Source organism: Manacus candei, unplaced genomic scaffold, assembly GCF_025592945.1.
Source record: "Manacus candei isolate 608988 ecotype Guabito, Panama unplaced genomic scaffold, ASM2559294v1 h1tg000040l, whole genome shotgun sequence".
Lineage (NCBI taxonomy): Eukaryota > Metazoa > Chordata > Aves > Passeriformes > Pipridae > Manacus > Manacus candei.
The window spans coordinates 1684880-1707004 of record NW_026138088.1 but is presented as its reverse complement, the minus strand read 5'-3'; the positions used below and the strand labels follow the sequence as shown (position 1 = coordinate 1707004).

General features: G+C 68.7%; 2 protein-coding genes across 2 annotated transcripts; one reads left to right on the top strand and one right to left on the bottom strand.

Moving 5' to 3' along the window:
- Nucleotides 1-2741: 2741 nt before the first annotated feature.
- Nucleotides 2742-6068, bottom strand: NEUROD2 (neuronal differentiation 2). The gene is made up of 2 exons (XM_051794679.1): nucleotides 5886-6068; nucleotides 2742-4771 (listed from the first exon to the last, which is right to left on the bottom strand). Exon 2 carries the CDS (start codon nucleotides 4764-4766, stop codon nucleotides 3690-3692), a length of 1077 nt encoding a protein of 358 aa, XP_051650639.1. The 5' UTR covers nucleotides 4767-4771; nucleotides 5886-6068; the 3' UTR covers nucleotides 2742-3689.
- A 10998-nt stretch (nucleotides 6069-17066) lies between these two features.
- PPP1R1B (protein phosphatase 1 regulatory inhibitor subunit 1B) lies at nucleotides 17067-21776 on the top strand. Its single transcript, XM_051794692.1, has 8 exons — nucleotides 17067-17267; nucleotides 18263-18323; nucleotides 18802-18824; nucleotides 19374-19449; nucleotides 19611-19730; nucleotides 20409-20474; nucleotides 21085-21231; nucleotides 21313-21776. The coding sequence occupies exons 1-8, from the start codon at nucleotides 17187-17189 to the stop codon at nucleotides 21399-21401; spliced, it is 663 nt and encodes a 220-aa protein (XP_051650652.1). The 5' UTR covers nucleotides 17067-17186; the 3' UTR covers nucleotides 21402-21776.
- The last annotated feature ends 349 nt before the right edge of the window (nucleotides 21777-22125 follow it).

Genomic DNA, 22125 nt, shown 5'->3' with positions numbered 1-22125 from the left:
CCGGAGCCGGGCACCGGGACCGGGCACCGGAACCTTGTACCGGGGCCGGGCACCGGAGCTTTGCAACGAAACCGTTCACCGGGACCGTGCACCAAAATCTTCCCCCGGAGCTTTGAAGCGGAGCTGTTCTCCGGAGCTCTGCCCCGGGGCCGCGCACCGAGCGCGGGGCCGCATTGCGGGGCCGGGCCGTGCCGGAGCAGCCGAGCGGGTTCCCGCACCTTCGGCGGGGCCGGGCGGGCACAGTGGAAACAAAAATCCCGGGAATCGAACGCAGCCCGCAGCCCCGCCAGCGGGGCCGGCACCCCCTGGCACAGCCGGCCCCGGGAGCAGATGTCGGCGGCCCCCCCGCAGCCCCCGGCCCCCCGCGACCCCCTCCTTTGCTCCGCCGGGGCATCCGCCCTTCGCCGCCGCGGCCCCGGTGCCGCCGGTTGCGGGTGACGGCAGAAGGGCCGCACATCGACCCCCCCGACCCCACCGAGCCCTCTCCCGACCCCACCGAGCCCCCGACAGGGCCCCCCGAGGCTTTTTCTCAGGAGAAACGAGTCCCGGGAGGATGCCCGGGCTGGAGCCGTCGGAAGAGGCTCTGCTGCTCTGCGGAGAGCGGCGAGCGCCGGGGCCCGACCGGGGGTCGGGGGGTTCGGGGGGCTCGGAGGCAGCTGCAGCGGCTCGTGGGACCTCGGCGGATCCGCTCCCGGCCCGGTCCCTACTCCTTGCCACCGCTGTCTCCGGGGCCGGGCCCGGCACGTCGGGGCCACGCTGGAGCCATTCCCCGTTGGCAGCCCCGGCGCGTCCCGGCCCGACCCCAAACCGGCCCGGTTTATCCCCAAAAGCCGCGAGGCTGCGGGGCGCGGGCACCGTCACCTCTCCCGGGAGGGAACCGGCGGCCCCGTCCCCGCAGCCCCGACGCCTCCCGCGGGGAACCGGCCCCGCGACCCCCGCGGCCGTGGGGAGCGGCACCGGTCGGATCCCGGTGCCCGGCCCTGCCCGGAGCCCGCGGCCGTCGGGTGGCGACGAGCCCCGGTGGCGCCCGTTAAGCGGGCCCGTTAAGCGGCCCCGGCGCCCGTTCAGCACCGCGGCGGCGGACAGCTCCGCACCGGGCACCACGCGACCGGGGCTCCAGCGGGCACCGGCACTGGCAGCGGGTACCGGGAACGGCACCGGGCACCTGGCACCGGCATCGCGCCGGTGCTTCCAGTGCTCCAACGGGCACCGGCTCCGAGAACCGGCACGGGCACCGGCACTGGCACGGGCTCCTGGCCGGAGCTCCCGGGGTTCCAACAGGCACCAGCATCGGCACTGGCACCGGCACCGGGGCCGGGCACAACGCCGAGGCTCCGTCGGGAACCGGCACCGGGAATCGGTACAAGCAGCGGGCACCGCGCCTGGAGCCGCCCGGGGCCGCGGGGCCGCCACCGAGGAGCCCGGCCTTGGCCACCGAGGAGCCCGGCCTTGGCCACCGCCACCGCACGCCCTCGCCGCGGCCACCGGCCCCGCGGCCCGGTGCCAGCCCCGGGCACCACACTCCGAGCTCCCGCTCCCGGGGGACCGGAGCGGTGTCACCGCCGGCGGACCGAGCCGGGCCGCCGCTCCGGATCCCGGTGCCCCTATTGGCGAGGGGGGGACACCGCCTCCGCGGTCCCGGGGGGGACACCCGTGGGGCAGAGCCGCGTTATATCAGCGCCGCCGCCCGCGGGCCGCGCACTCGGTCGGCGGGAGCGGCGGCGGCACCGCCGGGGCGGGCTCGGCCCGGTGCCCCCCAATGCCCCCGGTGCCCCCGGTGCCTCCGGGGCGGAAGGAAAGCGGCGAAGGCGGCGGAGTCAACATTGAATATTTATTAATCGCCGTCGAAGGACGCTCGGTAATTACAACCTCGCCGCGATCGCACCGGCGGCGGCTCGTCACGGCCGACGAGTCCTGGCGGGGCCGGGACCGGGCGACGAACGTCCAGCGGGGCCGGGGGGGGGCGGCCCCGGCAGGGAGGGGGGGGCCGGTGCATGCAGTACGGCCGGGCCCCCCGGCCCCGCGCCCCGCGCTCCGCCGCCGCCGAGCAGTGTCCGGGCGGCGGGGACGGGGACCGGGAACCGGGACCGGGGAGCGGGAGCGGCGCCCGGCGCGGGGGGGTCTTGCATATCGTTGGCCATAAATATTTATTAATCGAAATGAAACGGAACGGAAACACGAAAGCACTTCTGGTGTCGGGCAGCGGGTCCCCTTTGCTACAACGGTTTGTGGGTTTTTGTTTCTTTTTCCCTTTTTTTTTTTCCCGTTTTCTTTTTTTTTCCCCAAAACTTTTTTCTTTCCTTTTTTTTTTTTTCCATTTTTTCTTTTTTTTTTTCCTTTTTTTTTTTTTCGTTTTCAAAACGTTTCTCAGAAAGCATCCTCCTCTCCTCCTCCCTGGTCTCTAAAAATGCTGGTTTCTCGAAGGTGGTTGCGGGCAGGTTCCGACAACAAAAAGATCCAAAAAAAAGGAGAAAACCCAACCAAAAAAAAAAAAAAAAAAAAAAAAAAAAGCGCGTTATCGGCTTCCCGGCGTCTCCCGGCCGAAGGAATGCGGCAAACCGGGATGGAGACCCCCGGGCCGGGCGCCGCGGGGGGGGGCGCAGCCCCACCAGCCCCCCCGGAGCCCCGCTTGCATAGCTCGGGCTGCGCTTCCCGGCTCCGCCAGCTCGGGAAAACCGGGGCGGCTCCACGGGGGTGGGGGGGTGTCTTTTTTTTTTTTTTTTTAATTATTATCGTTATTTTTTCTTTTTTTTTTTTTTCTTTTTTTTTTTTTTCCGTTTCAAGTTTTTTAAAACAGGTAAAAAACGTCCTGACACACGCGCTGCGAGGAGCTCCCGGGGCGGGGAGCGGGGCCGGGGCCCCCCCAAAGCAAAGTGCATCTCGGAGCGTCCGCCGGGCCTGGCCTCTTGCATAGATAGAAATTGGGGTTCGTTCCTCCCTGCGCCTCTTTATTGCTTCGGAAAGTTTCACTCCGCGCCGCAGCGCGGGCTCCTCTCGCTCCCACGGGCCGGGGCAGCGGGTGTCCAATGCCGGGGGGGTGCGGGGGGGGTCGGGGTCAGGGCGGGGAAGGGGAGAAACGGCCCAAACTAGGGGGGGGGTGGGAGGGGGAAAAAAAAAAATTTAAAAAATAAATATATAAAATTAAATTAAAACGAATTCAAAGGGAAACGAAGCGGCTCGACCCAGAGGATCGCGCTGGGCACCGGGGGGGCTCCGACGGGCTGGATAGGGGGGGATCGGCCAGTGCGGGACATCCCCCCCGGGAAAAAATAATAATAAAATTAATAATAATAATAATAATAGTAATAATAATGTAATTGTAATAATGGCTGTAGTCGTTATAATTGTTGTGGCAGTTATTATAATAATCGCGGTGATAATAGCGGTAATAAAATAACTAAATAAATTACATTAAATAACAAAGAACAATAAATAACAAAATTTAAAAATAACGAAATAAATACTAATAAAAAATTTAAGGAAAAGGGGAAATCCTCCCAAAAAAGCACTTTGTCCCCACGGGGCGCGGGGACCCGCCGCCGGGGCCGGGTCCCCATATTGCACCAAAGCCCACGGCGGAGCCCCGGGGGCCGGTCCGCGGGGCCGCCGCGGGTGGGGGGGTGAGTGGAGGGGGGTCTCCCCCTCCCTCCCCGCCACCTCGGGGATGGGGAGGGGTGTCGGGGAGGGGGTCAGTTGTGGAAGAAGGCGTTGAGCTCCTCGTACATGGGGCCCCGCTCGTGCGGGAGGTGCATGTCGTAGGGGAAGATGTTCTCGGAGTGGACCCCCCCGCGCATCCCCGCCGACCCGAAGACCAGGTTATGGGCGGCGGGGCGGGAGCCGGGCAGCGCCGAGTAGTGCATAGAGTAGTGGTAGCTTTTCTCGTGGTCGGGGGATGAAGAGTCCTGCTTGAGGGAGAAGTTGCCGTTGATGCAGAGCGGGGGGCTGAGCCCCCCGTCGTACTCCGAGCTGTTGTAGTCGGGGGAGGTGTTGCCGTAGAGGCTCTCGTAGGCGGAGGCGCAGTAGCCGTGTGTCCTCAGCCCGTGCGGCCCGGGGCCGGCGGCGGGCGGGCAGGGCGCCGCGGCCAGCCGCGAGCAGGGGTAGGGGTAGGGGTGCACGGCGAAGGAGGCGGCGTTGGGGCCGTGGAACCGGCCCCCCTCCTGCCCCTGCTCCGTCAGGAAGTTGCGGGAGTTGAGCTGGAGGCAGCCGGCCACCAGGTTGGTGGTGGGCTGGGACAGCCCCTTGCACAGAGTCTGCACGTAGGAGACCAGGTCGGGCCGCTTGCCCGAGCGCAGGATCTCGGAGAGAGCCCAGATGTAGTTCTTGGCCAAGCGGAGGGTCTCGATTTTGGAGAGTTTTTGGGTTTTGGAGTAGCAGGGAACCACCTTGCGCAGGTTGTCCAGGGCCGCGTTCAGGTCGTGCATCCGGTTCCTCTCCCGGGCGTTCGCCTTCTGCCGCCGCAGCTTCGACCGCTCCAGCCGCGCCTTCGTCATCTTCCTCTTCTTGGGGCCGCGCTTCTTGGGCCGCTCGCCCTCCGCCTCCTCCAGGCCTTCCTCCTCCTCCTCCTCCTCCTCCTCGTCCCCTCCTAGCTCCCCTTCCTCCTTGCTCTCCCCCAGCGAGCCCTCGGGCGGCTCCTCGGGGAGGGCGCAGCCCTTCCCCGCCCGCTCCTCCTTCTCGCTCCGGGCATCCTCCTCGCACTCCTCGGCCCAACCGGGGAATTTCGGGACTTCGGGGACCAGGCTGGGCTCGCTGAAAAGTCGCGTCAACATGGTGGCTGCAGCGGGGGGCAAAGAGCCAGGCGTTACCGGCGGCCCCGCCGCCCGCCCACCCCCCCCCCGCCCCGCTCCCACCCGCCGGCACCGGCGAAAACGAATTGGGCGCGGGGCCGCCCGCCGCCGCCCCCCGCCCGGGCCGCCCGACCCCGGGGGCACCGGGGCTCTCTCGGGGCGCGGCGATGCCCCCCCTCCCGACCTCCCCCCAACCCCTCCGCCGGGGTCCCCGCGGCCGTCGCCCGCGCCCCGCTCCCGCTCCTCCGCACCCACCCTCCCGCGCCCCCCGCCCCCGGCCCGCCCGGTGACCCCCTCCCCGGTGCCCCGAGGGCTGGGCCCGGTGTCGCCGGTCCTTCTTTGACGCCTCCAACTTTTCCCCGCCGCGGGCGCGGATCGACCCCGGCCGCGGCTCCGCCACCGCCGTCCCGTGGCCGGGGGGTCGAGGCGCAGCCGCCCCCCCTCCCCGTAGCCCCCGTACCCCTCGTACCCCCTCCGGCCCGGTCAGCCCCGCCCGGCGCCCCCCCATCCCCGCCCCGGGGCTCCCCGCGGCCGCCGGAGCGGGGCCCGTAAAATGCGGCGGCACCAACCGGGGGGCGGCGGGGGCGGCCGGGCCCCCCCGGGGGAGCGCGGGGGGCGCGGGCGGCGGCGCTGCCGGGGGCGCCCCCGGGGCCGGTGGGCGCGGCGGGGCCGGGGCGGGGGGCACCGCCCGGGGCGGGGGCCGGGGGCGCCGCGGGGGAGCGGGGGGGCGGCTCCGCCGGGTCGGGCCCCCCCGGGGCGGTGGCGCGGAGGCTCCGCGCTGATTTCGTTGATGCCGCCCGGCCGCCGCTGCCCGCTCCGTCCCACCGGGACCGCGGAGCCCCGGGCGCGCCCAGGCTGGGGGGGGCGCCGGGGGGGGGCGAAACCCCAACAACCCCCCCTTGGGGGGGCTCCGGCGGGGGGGAAAAATCCCATCAGCGGGGCCGGCGGGGAACGGGAGAACCGAGGGCCGGGGGAGAACGAAAGATGGGGCGAAAAAAGGGCGAGACGTGGCGGAGAAACAAAATCAACATGGAAGTTGCCTTTTCTCCATTCAAGTTTCCTCCGCTGCCCTCCCAACCCTCCACTTCTTACATAACTCACCTTCGGGCGGACCGCAGGAATTCTTATTTCATTGTTCCCAGCATCTTCTGGGAGCGGGACGCGGCTCCTTGAGGTGCTCCAGCCTCCTGCAGTCCTCTATCCAAAAGGAGGCGAGAGTGGCATCTCTACCCAGCAAAGGGGGTACCAGCTCTGCTGCCAGTGCCATATGGTTGGCACGTCATGCGCGAGAGCTATCACATGAGAGCTAATGATTGACATGCGCTTGCATTCAGGGAGATTTGTCTCTCTGGGGAAGGAGGACTCGCCATCTGTCACTCTGTACTCTAAAAAAAAAAAAAAAAAAAAAAAAAAAGAAGGGGGAAAAAAAAAAAAAACCCTCTTCCAAATCTCCAGCTCTGCCTGCACGGCACAAAATGGGACCCGGGCGAGAGGCAGGCGATGGCGGGGCCGGCAGGAACAATGGAGCCGGAGGGAAAACCGGCCATCCCGGCCGGGCCGAGCGTGGCGGGGACCCCGGCGGGCGCCGGGGCGAGGGGGGAGATGCCACGGGGTCCCTCGCTGGGAGCTGGCATCTGCGGCTCGCCGCAAAATGCCGCGGCGGCTCAAGCGGGTCCGTCCCCACCCTCAGCCGGCAGCCGGGCGGCGATGGCCGTGCCGGCGAGGGCCTGGCGCGGGCTGGGGGCTGTGGCCGGGCACTGTGGCGGTGGTGGCGGTGCCCGGCGTGGCCACAGCGGGGTGGGCAGGGGGCTGCGGGTGTGGCGTGGGCAGGGGCGGTGGCTGCGGGGCCGTGTGTCCCCGCGCGGGTGGCACATGGCCCCTCTGGTACCCTTGTGGCCACACGGCCACGCCAACCTCCCTCCGTGCCCACGGCACAGCCCCACACAGCCCTTGGCACGCGGCCGTGCACACACACACACACACACACACGCCTGCACACACGTGTCCTCCCCAACACACACGGGTTCCAAGCCCCCCGCGGGTGCCGGTGCCACGGTGCCGGTGGCTGAGGCCCAGTAGTGCCACGGCACAGCCGGCCAGGCCTTTGTCTGCTGGGTGACTCCTCGCTGGTACCTGCTCTGTCACCCTCCGGCCTCCAAATCTGCCCCCGCCACGGTGTCTGTGTGCCCAGAAACCGCTGCTGCCCTTTCTGTTGGGTCAGGGAGCCCAGACGGGCACACGGCATCCCCAGGGGCCACATCCCATCACCCAGTGCCCTGCTCCTGGCTGTGCCCATCGAGGCCGGTGCTGTGTCCTGGATCCCTCTGTCCCCATGAGCCTGAGGGGCCGGGGCCTGCCTGGCTCGAGGGCTGCAGGCCGGGGGTGAGGTGCCACACACGTGCCATCCACGGCGTGGGCACGGCAGGGACACGGTGACAGCGGTGGCCACGTCTGTGCCCACACGCAGACAAAGGGCTGGCCATGCCCGGCTGCCGGGGCTGTGCCAGCGGCGCCGACGGTGCCCACTCCCCCGGTGCAGGTGCCGGGGCTGGCACGTGACAGAGGGGCCTCCGCTGCCGGTGAGTGTCCCCCCCGCCGCCGAACCCCCCGACTGTCACTCACGGCTGTGGCCGAGCAGATGGCACCTGGGCTGGGGCCGGCCCGCGGGGAGGTAGGGCCCACCCCAGCCCTGCCGGTGCCGGTGCCACACCGGGCACCGATTCCCGGGCATCCTCCCTGCACGCCACGTCCCTTTCCCGCAGCACCGCTCAGCTCCCTCTGTTGCTGCCATCTCCATTTTGACAGCGGGTGCCTGGCGGGCATCGCCGCGCTCCGGGAGCCCACCCTCTCCTGATGCCCGTGGCACACCGGTGCCAGCTCTGGGTAAGTCCCTCGGTCCCCAGGCCAGGGGGTGGCCACGCCCCGGGCGTCGGGGCAGCGAGGCCGGCGGTGTCCTGGTTCCTGGCACGGGGCTCACAGCACGTGGGGGATCTGGGGGGGCACCGGGGCTGCCTGAGGCCGAGGAGTGGCCGGGCTGGCCCAAGAAGGGACAGGGCCGGGGACAGGGACATTCACAGGCCCCCGGCCCGGTGTATCCGTTCCAGCCTAATTAGCAGCCGGCGAGCGCCGGGGTGGGCGCCGGCGTGAGGCTCATCAGCATGCGCAGCGCTGGGAGGGAGAAGAAAGTGGAGACATGAAACGGGGAGAGGAGATGAAAGAGGAGCGGGGAGATGAAAACCCAAACCGCTGCCTCGCGGTGCCGCGGGCCCTCGGCCGGACCGTGCCGGGACACGGCCCACGGTGAGGGCAGGAACCCCGGTGCTGTCCCCGTGCTGTCCCCTCCACCACAACCACTGATGGCACAGGGCAGAGGGGGCAGGGGCGGCCCTGCCCGGGTCCCTGGGTGACTTTGGAGTGGGGGTTTCATCCTGGGAGGTGAGTGGGGTCCCGGTGTCACAGCGCAGGGGCAGGATGAGCAGGATCCATCCCATGGGAATTGGGGCTGCCGTGCACAGCAGGGGCAGGTGAGGTCAAGGTGAACCCAGGACCAGGCACAGCTCAGGGAGCTGGGTGGGAGCAAGGGTAGAGCTGGGTGCTGCCATTTTTGGGTGCAGCAGATTGGGAAATTTGGTCCAGTGACCCCTGGGCTCTGCTGCCCATCCCAGTGCTGGTTGTTGTGTGCCAGGGCCGGCTGTCCCAGCACTGCCATCTCCACTTCTGGCCACCTCATCCAGGTCCCCGGTGCCCAGCAAGAAAGGGCACAAAGCTCTTTCCTCCTCCAAAATCATCCTCCATGTCCCTTCCCTCCCTCCGGCAGGAAGGCCGTGGATGCACGTGGGGGCCCTGCCTGCGGCAGCCACAGCTCCATCCCGGAGGTGGCGGCCAGGGGACACGTGCCATCCTGGGGGGCACGGCCAGGGCAGGGCAGCGGGTCATCCCTGGCAGAGCCGGGGGTGGGAGCCGGGTGCTGGGTGGTGCCGGGACCCGGCTGGGAGCCAGCTGGGCCCACGGTGGCTCCAGGGGCTCCGCGTGGGGCGAGTTTTCCGGGGCTCAGCCGGCTGCCGCATCCCCAGCGTGGGGCCGGCGCGTGGCACCGCCTCGGCGAGGCCACGTTGTCCCTCCCCGGCGTGGGACAGGGCCCATCCCGGCTGCCCCCCGGGCTGGCAGGGTCGCTGTGCCCCCTCGGGCCGGCCCGTGCGGGGCCCGGGCGGGCGGATGCGGCTCCGGCGTGTCCCCGGTGCGGTGCGGGGGGAGGCGGGGGCCGTGCCAGATGGAGCCGGCTCGGCGCTGCAATATTTCTGGGAGGTGAAGGATGGGGAGAGATGGATGCGCTAACGCGCGGCGGAGCCACCGCCGGGAATGTCACCGAGGGGAGGAGAGCGGCGGGAGCAGGAGCTGAGCCCGGCCCTGTCCCCATCCCTGTCCCCATCCCTGTCCCTGTCCCCGGCCCTGTCCCTGTCCCTGCTGCCTCCAGGCCGGGTCCTGGAGCAGCTCCTCCCTCCTGGGACCCGTCCCTGGGCATCTTCCTGTCACGGGGTGAGTGACAGTCACCCAGAGCTGTGGGTGGGGGGCTCGTGGGGATGGGGAGGGGGGTGGGCACCCTGTCTGTCCCCATGTCCCTAAAGGTCCCTGCAGGGGTGACCGTGGGGTCATGGGTGGGTTGGGGAGCCTGGCAAGAGGAAGCTGATGGAGGAGGGAAATGAAGGATGGAGGGAGAAAAGGGGGGGCCCTGACTCAGCTTGGATTGGGAGGGGTTTAGTGAACCCCCCCTTCTTCAGCCAGAGGAGGATGGGGCGATGCTGTGCCAGCCCTGGGGTTGTGGTCCTGGCTGGATCCTGCCCTGGGGCATCCAACCCCACTGTCTGTGTCCCCTCCCTGCCCCCCCACCTGTCCCCCACTGTCACACAAGGGCCGGGAACGTGCCAAGTGCTTTTTAAGCCACATGTTGTTAATTAGGCAAACGGTGCCCTGGGAATTGTCCAGTGGGAAACTCCCGGAGCCCTGCGGGGCTGGGGATGGAGAGCCCTGGGGTGGGGGCATAGGTGGCCCTGGGGAACTTGTCCCCCCCCCACTCTGTGCTTCTTTGTCACCCAGGGGTCGCTGGGTTTGTCCCTGCTGGGGTCAGATGCTCTTTGGGGACACTGGGAGGGCTGGGACAGGGGACCCCAACCCTTGATCCAGGGCAGGAGGGAGCTGCCATTGTGCTGCTGGTGAGGGAACAAGGCCACTCTGGTGACGTCACAAAGGTATATGACATCACACCTGGACTGTGACATCACTGTGATGTCACAGCCACCCCCAGGAGGCCGGTTGTGGCCACAGCAGCCCTGCCATGGCTGCCCTGGTGGGTCGGGGGAGACACACCAGTGGTGCCACCGGTGTGGGCACGGCTCAAGGAGCACTGCTGGCAGAGGCCCCGGCCCCCCCATGGCAGATGGCAGTGCTTGGGCCCATTTCAGGGGGCTGGGGGGGCGCAGGGAGTGGGAGAGACACAGTGTGTGGGGGTGGCAGGGCCTGCCCTCAGCCGTGTCCCCCTCCAGCACCCCCACCCTGCTCGTCTGTGCCCCAAAACCAGGGGACAGGGGGCTGGTGGCCCTCCCAGAAATGCACTGAGTGCATCAGGCCTCAACCAGGCGGGTGGGCACGGTGAGGAGGCACCGGCATGGCACCAGGGACAAAGGCAAAGGGCTGCACTTGGATCTGTGGGTGCCAGGCCCCGTCCTGGGGGGTCTCGGGTCCCCATCCCTCGGGAGCGGGTCCAGCCGGGGGCTGCCATCACAGGGCCCGGCTGCTCCCACCAGCCCCCGGGCACTGGGGACCCCCAGCCTGGGGCACCCTGGGCTGCTCGCCCCCATCCTGGGGTGCTCCGATCCCTGGGGACACCAGGGACCCCCATCCCACCCCCCGCGTGCCTTCGGGGACCCCCGCCCTGAGGAGCAGCACCCCCACCCCAACCCCGAGGTGGGGGGGGCCCGGCGGGGAGCGGATTTCGGGGAGATGGGGGGGGGGGTCTCCATGGCGACAGAGCGCGATGACGACAGTCGCCATGGCGAGGCTGCGTGGCCCGGCCCGTTGCCATGGCGATGCGCCTGGCACAGCGAGTCGCCATGGAGATGGCCGAGGGATGGAGCGGTCCCCATGGCGTGGGGACTGGGGCTGGGATGGGATGGGATGGGGGAAAAGGGGGTGTCCTAAGGGGCTGAGCACTCCCCCAACACACCCAGACGGGGGGCCTGGCGCCCGCTGGTGCCGCCGCGTGCCCGGTGCCGCCCGCGTGCCCGGCGCCGCCGCCCGGGATCATTTTCACGAGGCTTTTCCACTCCAGTTCACACTCCCATCTGACAGGCCCAACTTCTCATTTTCAGAGTAATCACTCCACTGCACTAATTGCACATGCAAATATGCAAATTCGTATTAATTAATTACTATACTAATTAGTTCTGTGGTATTTGCGAGTAATAAATCATTCGGAGGGAGCGGGAAGCTGGAGACCTGGCCCATTTACACTTCGCATAAAAATTTAATAGGCGCTCCGGCTGATCCGGGACAGCCGCGGCAACGCGCTTAAAGGCACAGAGCTGGCCTGGCACGGCCTGGGGGGCACCGGCCCCCCCCTGCCCGCTGAGGGGAACGGGGTGTGGGGAGCGGGCAGGGAGAAGGGGAAATGGGGGACAGAGCGCCGGGGAGGAGGGACGGGGGTGGTTTGGGGGTGCAGGGATGGGTGCGATGGATGTGGTGGTGTTGGTGGTGTCTTTGTGGGCAGGGGGGGTGGGGGGTCCCCACTGTGGCAGTGTGGTGTGGGGGGGTCTTCCTTTGCCCCCCTCCTGGCGCCTGAGGGTGGGGGTGCATGGGGGGGGGTCACCCTGTTTGGTGGCTGCTCTGGCTCTGACCCTGGCACAGCGACCACGCCGGCACTGCCACCACGCCGGCACTGCCACCACACCAGCACCGTGACCACGCTGGCACTGTGACCATGGCGGCACCATGGCCGCGATGGCACCACAAGGACCACGACCACACCAGCACAGTGACCACGATGGCGCCGTGACCAGATGCCACCACACACCAGCATGGTGATCGCCCTGGCATCGCCACCACGCTGGCACCACAACCACACCGCCACAGTGACCACACTGCCACGGTGACCACGCCGGTGCTGCCACCACACCATCACTGTGGCCGTGCCAGCAGCACCACCAGCAGCACCACGACGCCGGCACGGCGCTCGTGCCAGCCCGGCGCAGCCGCTCCCCGCTGCCACCTTGGGGGATTTTGCGAGCCTTTAATTGTCGTAAGCACAGATTAATTAAGCAGCGATAAACACAAACCCATGCATTATTGATGAATAAGGGTGAGTTCAGGTTGGTGCGATCGGTGTAATTAAATATAAACCTCAAGCTGCCCATTGTTAACGGACAAATTACATTACTATTGCGACACGTGTCGGGCGCCGCGGCCGGGAAGGGGCTCCTGCCCCAGATCCACGACCCCCCGGCCTCTGGAGAGGGGTGGGGGGCAGGAGTGGGGACCCCCTAGTGCCAGGGGCAGGCCCTTCTCCATCCTGGATCCATGAGCAGCGAGGGTGGTGCTCCACAGGGCCAGGGACACGTCACCAGCCCCTGGATCCGTGGGGATGGCAGGAGTGACAGGGGGGCCCTGCTTGGCCCTGCTGGGGTGGGACACACACGGGTCACACATGTGCACACACATGGATGCACACACGTGGGCATCCCTGGCACACCACACGTGTATATGCACATACACACACATACACTCCTGTGCACACACAGGGATGCCCACACGTGCACAGCCCTGGCACACACACACACACACACACACACACACATTCACACAGATGCACACACGAGCACATCCTGGCACATACATGCACACACATGTACACACACACATACACATGCACACACACACCTCCCTGCACCCAGCCCTCCCACCTCCCCATCCCCAAACACCCCCTGCAGCAGGGCAGCCCCCACCCCCAGGTCCCCGTGTCCCCACATCCCCCCCACCCCGCATGACCAGAGACCCCCCCATGGGCACCATCCCAGCCCCTACATCCCCCCAGGACCCCCCTGTGCCAGGCACCGTGGTCGTGCCCCCCCCAGTGGGCACCAGGCTCTCACGGTGAATCCCCGGGGACCCCGGGGACACCCCCACGGGGACAAGTGACAATGACCCCTGGGGGGCTGTGGGAGAGCAGCAAGCCCGGCTGTGCCCCCCCTCCTGGTCCCCCTCGCCCGGCACGGGTTGGGGGTGCCAGCTGGAAGCTATTTATTAACCAGTCATGGTTAAATTGGTTTATAAATTAACAGATGTTTTAACTTTATTCTTTCTTCTGGGAATGGAGGCAGCAAACTGGTCTGTGCTGGCGGCCCGGCCACCCCGGGGGGGTCAGAGATGGGCTGGGGGGAGCAGGGCTAGGAGCCCCCCCGCAGACCACCCTGGCAGGGCGCCGTGGGAGCACCAGGATGGGTTTTGGGGTCTCCCGGGGTCTCACCTCCGCAGGGAAGGGGGCAGGGGAGGCTTTGGGGTGTGGAGGGAACATGTTACAGGTGGGTAAACTGAGGCACGGCCAGTGTGGTGTCCCCCAGGCAGAGGAGACCCCCAGGCTGTATCCCTTCCCTCCTGGGACCCTCTGGAATTGTCCCCCCCATACCCATCCCAACGTTCCCCCCCAAAATTTCCCCCTCCAAGGTTTCCCCCTTTCAGCCAGGCCGACCCTAAACCATCCCAGCCCCTGCCCAGGTGGGTCCCCACCCCCGGGCTGTTGCCCCAGGACCCCCCAGTGCCCCCAGCCCCCCATCCCACCCCCTGCTGTGGGTGTGAGGCCTGGCGTGGGCCAGTGGCCGGTGACTGGTGGTTGCCAAGCAGGACATCTCCAGCCGTGCCTCTGCTCCGGCCACCCCGTGCCAAAGCCCTTGAGCCAGTGCCCAGCCCAGGTGGCCGTGCCAGCCCTGGTGGCCGTGCCAGCCCGGCCATGCCAGCGTCGGGAGTGACATCTGTCACCGTGGGCACAGGGGGCTGGTGAGGGCACGGGGGGCACCGGGCACAGCTCTGGGGGGAGCAGGGAGGGCACAGCCCCCTGACCACCCTGTTGGGCTGCAGGGATGGGACCCCCCCTCATCCTGCCAGCTGTGGGGTCACAACCCTCTGTCCCACCAGGAACATGGGCACGCAGCCCCTTCTCATGCCAGGGTGGGAGCCCTCGCGTTTTTCCATGGATAGGGGGTCGCAGCCCCCTCGTCGTGGTGGGTTATGGGGGTGCAGCCCCCCCAGTCCTGCCAGCGCTGCCCAGCTTCCCCACCGCACCCCCCAGTGCTGCCCAGTCCCCCCACGTGGGGCAGGGGGGTGCCCCCTCCCCAGCCCCCCCCCCGTGGAGCCCCATTTGGGGAGGGTCCCCCCGCAGGCCCCCCTTCTCCTCTGCAGCCCCCCCAGGCTGGTCTCATGGGGGGCTCCCGGCAGGGAAGGGGTTAAGCCCTCCGCGCCCCCCCCTCCTCGGGTTCCCACGCGTGCTCTGCTTCCCACGCGTGTTCCCACTCCCGGCTCCTCCCCTGCGCCCCGGGGGGAGCTCCGGCCCCCACCCGCCGCCCCCGCTGCAGCTCCGGGGTGGGGGGGGGGCGCCCACCGTGGGTCTTGGGGTGCGGAGGGTCTTGGGGGGCTCAGCCCGGGGGGAGCTGGAGGGGGGACACACAGAGACTGGGTGGGGACACCCCCGCAGGGCCGGGCAGGGGATCCGGAGGGGGGTACAGGCGTGGGGGGTCCTGGGGGGGTCCTGGAGCCCCCCGACCGCCCCTGCCCCGACAGAGCCCCGCCCACCTTCTGGCCACGCCCCTTCACAGACAGGCCCCGCCCCCCGACACTCACCCTTGGACCGGGCGATCGTCCCGCTGTGCCCGTCCCCAGGATGCCCTGTCCCCGCAGGGCCCCGTCCCCACGGCACCCCGTCCCCACCCCGTCCCCATGACGTCCTGTCCCCACAACCCTCCGTCCCTGGTGCACCCCATGACCACGTCGCTCTGTCCTGTCCCCAGCGTGCCCTGTGTCCGCGATGCTCCATCGACAGGGCCCCCTGTCCCCACTGCCCCACTGATTCCCTGTCCCCGCAGTGCTCCCTCCCTGGTGTGTCCCATCACCGCGATGCTCCGTCCCCAGCTCTGTCCCCGTCTTGTCCCCATCCCCACGGGGGTGTCCTCCGTCCCCACAGCACCCTGTCCCCACAGCACCCTGTCCCCACGACGCCCCATCCCCACAGCCCCCTGCCCTGGTGTCACCCCGACCCCACAATTCCCCATCCCCACAACCCTCTGCCCCCGTGTCCCCCTGTCCCCACGACGCCCCCTCCCCATCGCCCCCTGTCCCTGTGCCCCCGCGCCATCTCGGTCCCCGTGGCTGTGGCTCCTCTCCGGTGCCCGCTGGCGGGGGGGTGAGAGCTTCTTCCCTCAACCTGCTGCTATTTTTACTCTTCTCAGAGGGAGGATTCGCTGCTGCACAGAGCTGCAGCCCCCGCAGCTCCACGGCACGGGCACGGGGACTGGCACGGCACGGGCACGGGCACGGGCACGGCGCGGGTGCCCACGGTCCCCTTACGGGGCCGTCCCAGCGAAGAGCAGGGCCACCATGTGTGCCACACGTGTGCCTGGAAGGTGCCCACCCCCCCGCCGCGTTCCTGGCCCGGTGTGGCCCCCCCGTGCCACGCTGCAGGTGCCACCTGCGGGTGCTCCGAGCGTGGGCACGGGCGCGGGCGGCGCGTGCCGATCCCGGGGGGCTGCGGGTGCCGGTGCTGCCGCAGCGAGGGGAGGGGAGGGGGCCCGGCCACCCCCTCACACGGCGTCCTCGTGGGTGGGAGAAGCGGGAACAGGCAGCGGGATGGAGCCCGGGAACCTGTTGCCATAACGACCCGGGTCCCGGGATGGGGGTGATGCTCAGAGCCTGGCACGGGGGACGCCTGGCACGGGGCCAGCTTGGGCAGGGGGTAACCGAGGGACTCCCTTCCCTTGTCCCCAAGTCTTGGCCTCCGTGGGGACACTGGGCTGTGCTGGTGCCGGGCCCTGGGATGTCCCCAGGTGGGCACTGCGCTTGTGCCACAGGCACAAGTTTGTCACCCAGAGAGCCGAGTTTTATCACACAGAGCTGGGCTTTGTCACGCAGAGCTGAGATTTCTCACCCGGAGCCAAGATTTGCCACCCAGAGCCACGATTTGTCCCCCAGAGCCACGATTTGTCCCCCAGAGCTGAGCTTTGCCAGGCAGAGCCGAGCTTTGCCGTGTTTTGCCGAGCTGTGCCGCGTGGTGCCGGGCGGGCGGGAGGCTGGTCCATGGCTCGGTGCCACTCGGGTAAATATTTTGCTGGAGCGGTGGCTGCTGGCCCGGGGCCACCCGCAGCCGTTGGAGCACCGGGAGATCCGGGGGACGGAGCCAGTTCCCAGCTCCCCCTTCCTCATTCCTGCTCAGGGGCGGCTTCCATGGCCACTGCCCCAGGACGTCCCGGGAGGGGACGAGCCACCTCTCCGGCTCCTGGTGACCCTACTGTCCCCCTACACAGGGACCCCCCTGGTTGTGCCCCCTCAGGGGGGTCCGGAGAGATGCCTTTGACGCCTCAGGCCCCCCCTGTATGGAATGTGCAGCACCGGTGCCAAGTGGTGCCCTGGGGGGCTGAGCCCCCTCTTCCCCGGGGGGAAAAATATTGGCTTTTCATGGGATTTTCTGTGGGGAAAATCACTGAGGGCCAGGGAAGAGCCGGGGCAGGTGGGCACAGCCTGGGTGAGGGCACGGCCCCCCACCTCCGGCGTCGCAGGGGCTGCAGCTGGAGGCGGGGGGGACCCCCAGCACGCAGGTGATGGGATGTTTTGGGGGTCCCATGTCCCCACGGATGTCCCCTGGCCATATCCCCGGAGTGGTGTCCCTGTCCCGTGCAGCACAGAGCAGCCCGGGAGGAGATTTTCTCACTGCCCACCCAAGGGTGGGAGCGGCCGGACCCCCACCCCCTGCCCACCCCCGCCCGGGGGGAGACCGAGGCACAAGGGACATGGAGACACCCGTGCCTGTCCCATCCCAACCCGCCACCGCAGCCGGGGGTCCCGCACGGCAGGGAAGGGGTTAAGGACCCCCCACGGGTTGGCTGAACCCCCTGAGGGGCTCCCCAAGGGCTCATTACGGCGGCCTCAGCCCCCCTGCCCGGGGAGGGGGGGATGAATAATTCAGCGCCTGGTAGGAAGACGTGTCCTCCCTCCCTCTCCTTCCTCCTCCTCCTCCTCCTCCTCACCGGTTCTGCCTTCCCCACCTCCCGCCACTCTCATTCCTCGCCGTACCGAGCCCCGGGCGCCACCGAACTCCGCTCGGTACCGGCGGCAGAGACCCCCCGGCTCCGGTGACTCCCGGCCAAGGCCATGGACCCCAAGGAGCGCAAGAAGATCCAGTTCTCTGTGCCGGCCCCCCCCAGCCAGCTGGACCCCCGCGCCGTCGAGATGGTGAGGGGGGAAAGAGGGGTGCGGGGACCCCCGGAGTAACCGGGGGGGGTGAGGGGGGGACACTGGAGAGCCCCGGGGGGGCTGGAGTGGGGCGGGGAGGGACGGGGACAACGGGATGGGATGGGGACAGAGGGGACAGGAGGGAGCGGATGGGACAAGGGGGATTGGAGGGGACAGGAGAGACGGGATGGGACAAGGGGGGTCGGAGGGGACGGGAGGGGACGAGGGGGATTGGAGGGGATAGGACAGGGGACAGAAGGGACAGGAGGCACGGGATGGGACGGGGAGAGCAGGACAAGGGGGACCGGAGGGGACAGAGGGGACGTGAAGGGTGCGTTGGGGCAGATGGGATGGGACAAGGGGGAGGTGGGAGGGGACAGAGGGGAGGGAGAGGATGGAACCGGGGAGGAGGACAAGGGGGATCGGAGGGGACAGAGGGGACAGGAGGGAGGGGATGGTACCGGCAGAGCAGGACAAGGGGGATCAGAGAGGGCAGGGCACGGGACGGGGGGGACAAAGGGGACGGGACTGGATGGGGGACACAGGATGGGACAAGGAGAGAGCTCCAAGGTCCCCGTGGGAGCCGCGGTCCCGCGGAGGGAGAGTTGTAGAAGCGGACAGGGCAGGAACAGGGACAGAGAGGGAACAGGAGGGAAGGGATTCGATGGAGGGGACAGGATGAGGACAGGGACGGGACGGAGGGGACAGGACACGCTGGGGGACAGTGGAGCCACCCCCACTGGTTGTGCCTGATCCGAGGGGACGTTCCCAGCACACGCCGGACCCGGAGCCCTCCCGGAGGGGCCCGGCAGGAGCTGGGGCTCTCGTGGGGCTGGGAGGGACCGGGGACAGCGTGGGGGCCCCGGGGCGGGTGGGTCCGTGTCCCCACTCCCACACACACCCTCACACACGTGCAGACTCGTGTGTCCGGGGCGCAGGGCAGGGGACAGGGGACCCGGGGCGTCCCCAGCCCGTGACACCCCGCTGTGCCCCAGATCCGCCGGAGGAGGCCCACGCCGGCCATGCTCTTCCAGCTCTCCGAACACTCCTCCCCAGGTGAGCGGGACACGGGTGGGACACGGGGCAGGGCTGGGACACGGGGCAGGGGACGTCTGATCAAGGAGAGGTGGTGGCAGGGGTGGGACACGGTGACCTGCATGTTATGGGATGTCTGGGATGGGACGTGGTGGCAGGGATGGGATGTGGTGTCCCCTGTGGAACGGGATGTCATGGATGGGACATGGTGGCACGGAGGGGACACGGTGTCCTGCACGTTATGGGATGTCTGGGGTGGGACATGGAGGCAAGGAGGGGATGTGGTGGTGGGTGGGGTGGTGGTAGGTGGGATGCGGTGTCCCCTGTGGAATGGGATGTCTGGGATGGGACATGGTGGCGGGGAGGGGACAGGGTGCCACATACGGAATGGGGTGGCAGGGAGGGGATGCTGTGGCAGGATAACCCATGGAGCACGGGCTCAGGGGTGCCAGCAGCCCCCCTCACACTCACCCCTCTCTCCCTGGCACTGCCAACCCAGAGGACGAGAACCTGCCCTACCAGGTGAGTGGGCACCAGGACCCCCCTCCCTAACACAGCCCTGTCCCCCTGTCCCGTGTCCCCCGGGGGTTATCGGGGCCCAGCCCTGGCACCTGGTGCTTATCGGCTCCCTCCCGGGACGGGCACACGGTGCCAGCGCTGGGGACGGGAACACAGAACGGGGACACAGAACGGGGACACAGGACGGGGACACAGGACAGGGACACGGAGCCGAGCCAGGCTGTGGGGTTTGGCCACAGTGCAAACGGCCCTGTGGCCATCAGGGGGTCCCCAGTGCCGTGTCCCCATGGAGGAGCCCCCACTGTGGGGTCCCCAATACCATGTCCCTACAGATGGGCCCCAAACCCAGGGTCTCCGTGGCAGGGTCCCCACAACGGGGGTCCCCAACACCACGTCCCCATGGGGGTGGGGGGGCTGTGTCTGCCTTGGGGCCCCATCGTGAGACCCCCCCATCGCAGCACCCACCTGGCTGGGGGGGGCCTGGTTCCCTCTGGCTCCTCTGGTGTGGGGGGGACACCAGGACCCCCCATCCCAGCGCCGCTCCCCCCACAGCGCTCCTCGGGCGAGGGCTGCCTGCTCAAACCAAAGAGGACCAACCCGTGTGCCTACACCCCACCCTCGCTCAAAGGTACCGCCCGGGGGGACACTGGGGCACTGGGGGGGGACACTGGGGCACTGGGGGGGGGACATTGGAGCACTGGGGGGAACAGGGGGGTCGGGGTCCCTCTGGGGGGGAGACCCCAGTGCTCCCAGTGCCCCCAGTGCCCGGTGACACCGGCGTGTCCCCAGCCGTGCAGCGCATCGTGCAGTCCCACCTGGAGGAGAGCGGCCTGGGAGGGGGGGACAGCTCCGACGGGGAGCCCGATGACGGGGAGCACGGCTGCGACCCCGACAGCGGCCTCGAGTCTGGTGAGGGGGGCGCAGGGACGGGGCTGAGGGAGACTGGGGCATGGGGGGGACGTGGGGATGGGGGTCCCGGAGCCCAGGGGACATGGGGATGGGCGTGCCAGACCCCAGGGGATGCAGGGACAGGGATGCCAGAGCTTGGGGGACATAGGGATAGGGGGACAGGGATTCTGGAGCCCAGGGAATGTGGGGATGTGGGAATGAGGCTGCTGGAACCCATGGGACATGGGGACACAGAGACGGGGGTGCCAAAGCCCAAGGGACACGGGGACAGGGGGATGGAGGTATCAGAGCCCAGGGGATGTTGGGCTGTGGGGTCGGGGCTTCTGGAGCCCAGGGAACACGGGGACAGGATTTCTGGAGCCCGGGGGGGCACACGGAGATGGGGACAGGGCTGCTGGAGCAGGGACCGGGACCACCATCCCCTGTAGCCCTCGGGGGCAGGGGAGGTGCCCAGGGGGGCGGGGAGGACACAGACTGGCTGCTGCCGGTGCTGCCCATCCCTGCTGCCCGTCCCTGCGTCCCTGCTGCCCACTCACCCGCCGGGCCGTGTCCCTGTCCCCCGCGGGGCCGGGTGACGCCAGCGGGACCCCCGGCCGCGGGCTGACGCGGCACCGGCGGTGCCCCCGGTGCCGGCCGTGCCTCCCCCTGCCCCGGCCTCATCCACCCCCGCCCGGGCAGCCCCGGGGAGCCAGGGCAGAGAGAGGAGCTACTTCCCCGCGGGGCTCAAGGCGCACAAGCGGAAAGGTAATGGGATGGGGATGGAGGAGGGATGGGGATGGAGGAGGGATGGGGTTGGTGGGGGGACAGGGGTGGTGGGAGGATGGGAATGGTGGAGGGATGGGGATGGTGGGAGGACAAAGGTGGGAATGGTGAGGGGGTGGCGACGGTGGGGGGGCAGGCATGGTGGAAGGATGGGGATGATGGGGGGACAGGTATGGAGATGGCAGGAAGATGAGGACAGTGGGAGGGACAGGGATGGCAAAGTGACGGGGATGGCAATGGGGTGGCAGGAGGACGGGCACGGTGGAGGGATAGGGATGGTGGGGGGCCAGGGGTGGCAAGAGGATGGGGACAGTGAGGGGACAGGGGTGGTGGAGGGGTGGGTGTGGCAGGGGGGGCAAGGAGATGGGGATGGTGGGAGGATTGGGATGGGGATGGTGGGGTCACAGGGACCACAAAGGTCCATGCCCACCCACCCACCCACCCAACTGCTGCATCCCCTCGCCTGGAGGTGCTGGGCGGGCACCGGGACTGGGGGCTCTGTCCCCCCCGTGCTGCAGCGGGGCCACCCCGCATCGGGTGCCACCGGGGCCACCACCCCAGCCACCAGGGCCACCATCCTGTCCCCCCACAGGCGGGCAGAAGGTTTCCTTTGCCGGCGGCATCGACGAGCGCGAGGAGGACCTGAAGGCGCTGACGGTGTCCGAGATCCCCGAGGACCCCGAGGGCGACGAGGGTGACGAGGAGGAGCCGGGGCAGGAGCAGGACGGTGGCACTGGGGGTACGTGGGGTGTGTCCCCCCCATGCCCCCGGTGTCCCCGGCGCTGCCACGCCCCCGCTGACCCCCCCTGTTTGTCCCCAGAGCGGCGACACGTGGGCTTCTCCGAGGTGCCCCCGCGCCCCATCGGCACCGAGCGCCACTCGCCCACCTTCCCGCTGGGCACCAGTTAGCCGGCACCGGGACACCGGGACCCGGCCCCCCCCCGCCAGCAAACACCCCCCAAATCCGGCCTCAGCAGCTTCGCCTGTGCCCCCCCGGCCGCCCCCCTGCCCGCTGCCTGCGCTTCGTCTGCCGTGTGCCGCGCCGTGCCGTGCCATGCCGGGACAAACTGGGCCGTACTGGGCCAAACTGGGCCATGCCGGGCCATGCCAGGCCCCTCCCCACCCCCTCCCCACGGGCCTCGTGCCACCCCCACCCCCAGCTGCCAGGGCAGGGGCTGGGGAGGGACCCCCCGGGTGCTGGAGGGGTCTGGGCCCCCCCAACCCCCCCGGGTTGTGCCCCCTCGGGTCCCCCCTCGAGCAGAGCCCCCCGCCCGCAATAAAGGCTGTACAGAGGATGGAGAGTGACTGGGGGGCTGGGATGGGGGGGGATGATGGGGGGCTCTGACCCACGAGTGGGGGGGTCCTGACCCCCATGATTTGGGGGGCTCTGACCCTCATGTGGGAGGAGTCCTGACCTCCCTGTTTGGGGGCTTCTGAGCCCTTTGTTTGGGGGCTCCTGAGACTGTTGGGGGAGCTTCGACCTCTGTGTTTGGGGCTTTCTGACCCCCTTGTGTTTGGGGGGTCCTGACCCCTGTGTTTGGGGGACTCTGAACCCCATGTGGGGGGCTCCTGACCCCCGGTGGGGGGGGGTGGTTCTGCCCCCTGTTTATAGGGGGTCCTGACCCCCGTGTTT

Coding starts and splice junctions, on each gene's coding strand:
- NEUROD2 (XM_051794679.1), bottom strand. CDS start 4,766: ATGTTGACGCGACTTTTCAGCGAGCCCAGCCTGGTCCCCGAAGTCCCG.
- PPP1R1B (XM_051794692.1), top strand. CDS start 17,187: ATGGACCCCAAGGAGCGCAAGAAGATCCAGTTCTCTGTGCCGGCCCCC. Junction 18,825..19,373: donor ACGAGAACCTGCCCTACCAG/GTGAGTGGGCAC, acceptor CTCCCCCCACAG/CGCTCCTCGGGCGAGGGCTG. Junction 21,232..21,312: donor GCAGGACGGTGGCACTGGGG/GTACGTGGGGTG, acceptor GTTTGTCCCCAG/AGCGGCGACACGTGGGCTTC.